The sequence below is a fragment of the Procambarus clarkii genome, chromosome 78, assembly GCF_040958095.1.
Source record: "Procambarus clarkii isolate CNS0578487 chromosome 78, FALCON_Pclarkii_2.0, whole genome shotgun sequence".
Classification (NCBI taxonomy): domain Eukaryota; kingdom Metazoa; phylum Arthropoda; class Malacostraca; order Decapoda; family Cambaridae; genus Procambarus; species Procambarus clarkii.
The window spans coordinates 13,715,983-13,720,513 of record NC_091227.1 but is presented as its reverse complement, the minus strand read 5'-3'; the positions used below and the strand labels follow the sequence as shown (position 1 = coordinate 13,720,513).

The 4,531-nt window shown below is 42.5% G+C and overlaps 1 protein-coding gene across 1 annotated transcript; it reads left to right on the top strand.

The window, feature by feature from the left end:
- Positions 1-363: 363 nt before the first annotated feature.
- On the top strand, positions 364-2,361 carry LOC123746134 (hemocyanin B chain-like). Its single transcript, XM_045727428.2, has 2 exons — positions 364-1,744; positions 1,916-2,361. The coding sequence occupies exons 1-2, from the start codon at positions 379-381 to the stop codon at positions 2,344-2,346; spliced, it is 1,797 nt and encodes a 598-aa protein (XP_045583384.2). The 5' UTR covers positions 364-378; the 3' UTR covers positions 2,347-2,361.
- Positions 2,362-4,531: the final 2,170 nt, after the last annotated feature.

Here is a 4,531-nt window from a genome sequence, read left to right as displayed (position 1 = left end):
TATCGGTATCAGAAATAAACTTAAGTCATTTCGATTGCAAGAAATGCATACAAATAAAAGGTTTTTCATGTTTTAAGAATTGTACCTACAGGTGTTGTAGTTTTAATAAAAATCTGTAGGCATAGGTCTGAGCCTAAAACACATTACAGGTTGTGATATTTGTCCAGCTATTACTTTCTGCAAGAAAAAATATCTTGTTTACAAAATTTATCTTATCCAGGTGCGACCTTAGCCAAGAGACAGCAAGACGTCAACCACCTGCTCGACTACATCTATGACCACCTTCACTATGCTGACTTGAAGACCATCGCCGGGACCTTCTCCCCTGAGGCTGACACCTCCCTCTACACTGATGCTGGCGCAGCCGCCCATGTCCTTATGGAGGAGCTCAGGGACGGCAGGCTGTTGGAGCAGCGCCACTGGTTCTCACTTTTTAACACTCGCCAACGTGAAGAAGCTCTCATGCTCTTTGAAGTTCTGATTCACTGTAAAACGTGGGAGGGCTTCATTAACAACGCTGCTTACTTCCGTGAGCGCGTGAATGAAGGAGAGTTTGTTTACGCACTCTATGTGGCTGTCATCCACTCAGATCTTGGACATGGCATTGTACTTCCTCCACTCTACGAAGTCACTCCTCACCTGTTCACCAACAGTGAAGTCATCAACAAGGCTTACTCAGCCAAGATGACTCAGACACCAGGCAAATTCAAAATGGATTTCACCGGAACAAAGAAAAATAAGGAACAGCGAGTGGCATACTTCGGCGAGGATATTGGCATGAACATTCACCACGTTACTTGGCATATGGACTTCCCCTTCTGGTGGAAGGACTCCTACGGCTACCACCTGGACCGCAAGGGAGAGCTCTTCTTCTGGGTTCACCACCAACTTACTGCTCGCTTTGACTCTGAGCGTCTCTCCAACTGGCTGGATGTTGTTGATGAAATACACTGGGAAAAGGTTATTCACGAAGGATTTGCTCCACATACCAGCTACAAGTATGGCGGAGAGTTCCCAGCTCGTCCTGACAACGTTCACTTCGAAGACGTTGATGGTGTAGCTAGAGTGCGTGACATGGTTATCTTAGAGAGCCGCATTCGCGACGCCATTGCTCTTGGCTACATCACCGACAAAAGTGGAAACCATATTGACATCAGAAACGAGCACGGCATCGACCTACTAGGAGACATTATTGAATCTTCAGTGTACAGCCCCAACGCGCAATATTACGGAGCCCTGCACAACACAGCTCACATAATGCTTGGTCGCCAAGGTGATCCTCACGGCAAGTTCGACATGCCTCCAGGTGTCATGGAACACTTCGAGACCGCGACCCGTGACCCAAGCTTCTTTAGACTTCACAAATACATGGATAACATTTTCAAGGAACACAAAGACAGCCTTCCTCCCTACACCAAAGAGGACATCGCATTCCCTGGAGTAGTCTTGGACAGTGTTGCCATTGATGGAGAACTGAAGACATACTTTGACACTTTCGAGTTTAGTCTTATTAATGCCGTAGACCAGTCTGAGAACGTTGCAGACGTTGACATCTCCGCTGATGTAAACCGCCTCAACCACCAAGAATTTTCCTACAATATTGACATCACAAACAACAATGGCAGAAAAGTACTAGGAACCATCCGCATCTTCTTGTGTCCTCTTAAGGACAGCAATGGAGTCACCTTCACCTGGCAAGAGGGTCACTGGTTCTGCATTGAGATGGACAAGTTTTATAATTCACGTAAGTATATCCTTCATTCCGTAATTGTATTATAATTTAGATGGCTATATTTTGAGACTTGTGTATCGGCCAACTTTGGAGACAAATACTTTTTGATTGACTAAAAAAATACTATGCTAATCAAAAAACTGTATGTTAATTAACATGTATTTTTTCTGTAATTCAATACAGTTGCTCCCGGAACTAACCACGTTGTTCGCAAGTCCGTTGACTCTTCAGTAACAGTTCCTGACAGACCAAGCTTCGCCACACTGAAGAGGAAAACTGACCAGGCCGTAGCCAGCAGAGGCCGGCTTGACCTTCACGAGTTCGAACGGTCGTGTGGCATCCCCAACAGACTGCTCTTGCCTAAGGGTAAGGAGAGGGGAATGGACTTCGCCTTGTTTGTGGGTGTGACCAACGGCGACGAGGATAAGACCGTAGACAATCCTGAAGAACTAGGCGCCACGCATGCTCAGTGTGGCATTCACGGAGAAAAGTACCCAGACAAGCGGCCCATGGGTTACCCCGTCGACCGCAGAGTCCCAGACAATCGCGTCTTCCTTGAGTCTCCCAATATCAAGAGAATCTACGTCAAGGTCTTCCACGATGCGCTCCACTAGATTGAACACCAATGGAATTGAACCCAATAAAATGAACACCAGTTCATTGAGCACCATTATAATGATCATCGTTAGAATTCAGTTGATTTTTTTTCCAAATTACTATCTGCTTTTATTGATGACTATTGAATACACAGTTATAATTTGCATAATATGCATTAATATCTGAAACATTGAGAGTTCGTTTCTGCTGACTTATATGCGTCACAAGAATTTTCGAAAGCAATCTTTATCCATTTACTCTGTATACATTTTTAACACTGGAATACTTAGCCTGTAGAGGTAATAGGCAATGAGCTTAGAACTGCCAGCAGCGCTAATTATATATGTTTGTATGAAAATAAAGAGTTCACTCGCAGAGAGAGCCTGCAAAAGCCATTTGCTGAAGCAGTACAGTAATTTAACTAATAATTCTGTTGAGTTAGCATGTCTATACTTCCCCTTTCAGACTCTATATTGTTTAACATTAATAATACTCATGAAAATCATACACATAATGAATGCCATCTCGTTATGTACGTTGTTTAGTCATCCATAAATACATGTCTTGAAATATATAAACAACTGTCATTATTATTTCCTGAAGCCTAATATGAAGACTGGTAAATGAAGAGTTAACACTACATGGATGATGAGAAGAGTGTGGTTATTTTGTTTTCTTATGAAAAGCTTAAGGAATACATCATTTCTTCAGAAGAACAACAAACTTGAGAAACAGTAAAAGCTTAAGAAAGAGAACGAGTTTGATTAACACATAAACTAGCTGGATAAATAAACTATTTTGAGTAAAAGAACGAGCTTGAGAACCACAGGAAGCTTGAGACCCAGAGCAGCTTGAGAACCAGAGTAAGCTTAACAACCAATGAGCCACATAAGAAACCACATAAGAAAACACACATGGGAGTACCCGACTAACAAAAGACATAATTATTGTGAATTATAATTACAGCGTGAGTATAGACTTCAGAGTTAGAATTTGTTGACGCCAAAGGCGTCCCACAGAAGTCACAACAAGCTACTATTGTGTTCCTGATGTATGTACATTATCTAAGTTATAGACTCATTTCTATGTTGATACAGAAAATTATTATTATTATTATTTTATTGAGAGGCAAAAAACCGTGGAAAATTACAAGACACCTCAGTATGATACGGAAAAACAGAAAAGAGTGGTTAAACCTGTAACAATTTAAGTTTAAGTCAAGCAAGGGGGGAAAGTCGAGCGCAGGAAACAGGAGCGAACGCATGGTATCAAAGGCAGACGATGAGCCACAATAACGTGGCTGAAGATATGAGGCCTAAATCACACATCAGAAAATGGGGAAACGGCGACATTTCTGTCCGTTCTGGACTTAATGGATAAATGACGGTCAAAGCGTCGTCGTTTCTTCGTTTTCTGATGTGTGGTTTGTTTATCACCAAACCACACATCAGAAAGGTACCAAAAGGTACCAAATTGCAGAGGAACTGTTAGAGTCGGAAAGACGAAAACCAAACTCCAAAAACCGATGTTGACCAGACCACAACACACTAGAAGGTGAAGGGACGACGACGTTTCCGTCCGTCCTGGACCATTCTTAAGTTGAGTGTGAATGACAATCGACTTGAGAATGATCCAGGACGGACCGAAACGTCGTCGTCCCTTCACCTTCTAGTGTGTGGTCTGGTCAACATACTTCAGCCACGTTATTGTGACTCATCGCCTCCAAAAACCGATAATAAACATATATATCATTAATTGCATGTGTGTGTTAATCCACCTAATTCTTCTAGTAAAAACAGCGTTTATAAATCTGATTAGTGAATCATTCAGGAACTTGTGTGTCATATATAAAAACCGTTGTCGTGGACAGGAATCCTGTCTTAGGCTTTCTTGCGTCCCTCTTGGCCAACCTTCCCCTAGGATGCAAGACACAACAGCTTCCAGACTCCAGGCTACCTATTTTATTACTAGTTGAATAGTTTCATCAGGTGAAAGGAAACGAACGCAAACGTTTCAGTTTTACCATAGACAAAATCCGGTGTCAATGTGGAGTCCTCATGTCGCCCAACCCACACGTCTCTAATACGGGAAGTTACGACGTTTCGATCCGTCCCCAGAATGTCACCAGGCTATTAGGCTACTATATCTGAGAGGTACAAGGTGCGAGGTAAGACTAATGGAATTAAACTGCACGTCACTTAA

What these genes read in the sequence shown, in the direction of transcription:
- LOC123746134 (XM_045727428.2), top strand. Translation starts at nt 379, where the DNA reads ATGGAGGAGCTCAGGGACGGCAGGCTGTTGGAGCAGCGCCACTGGTTC. An exon ending in GGACAAGTTTTATAATTCAC is followed by an intron (nt 1,745 to 1,915) that starts GTAAGTATATCC and finishes AATTCAATACAG; the next exon opens with TTGCTCCCGGAACTAACCAC.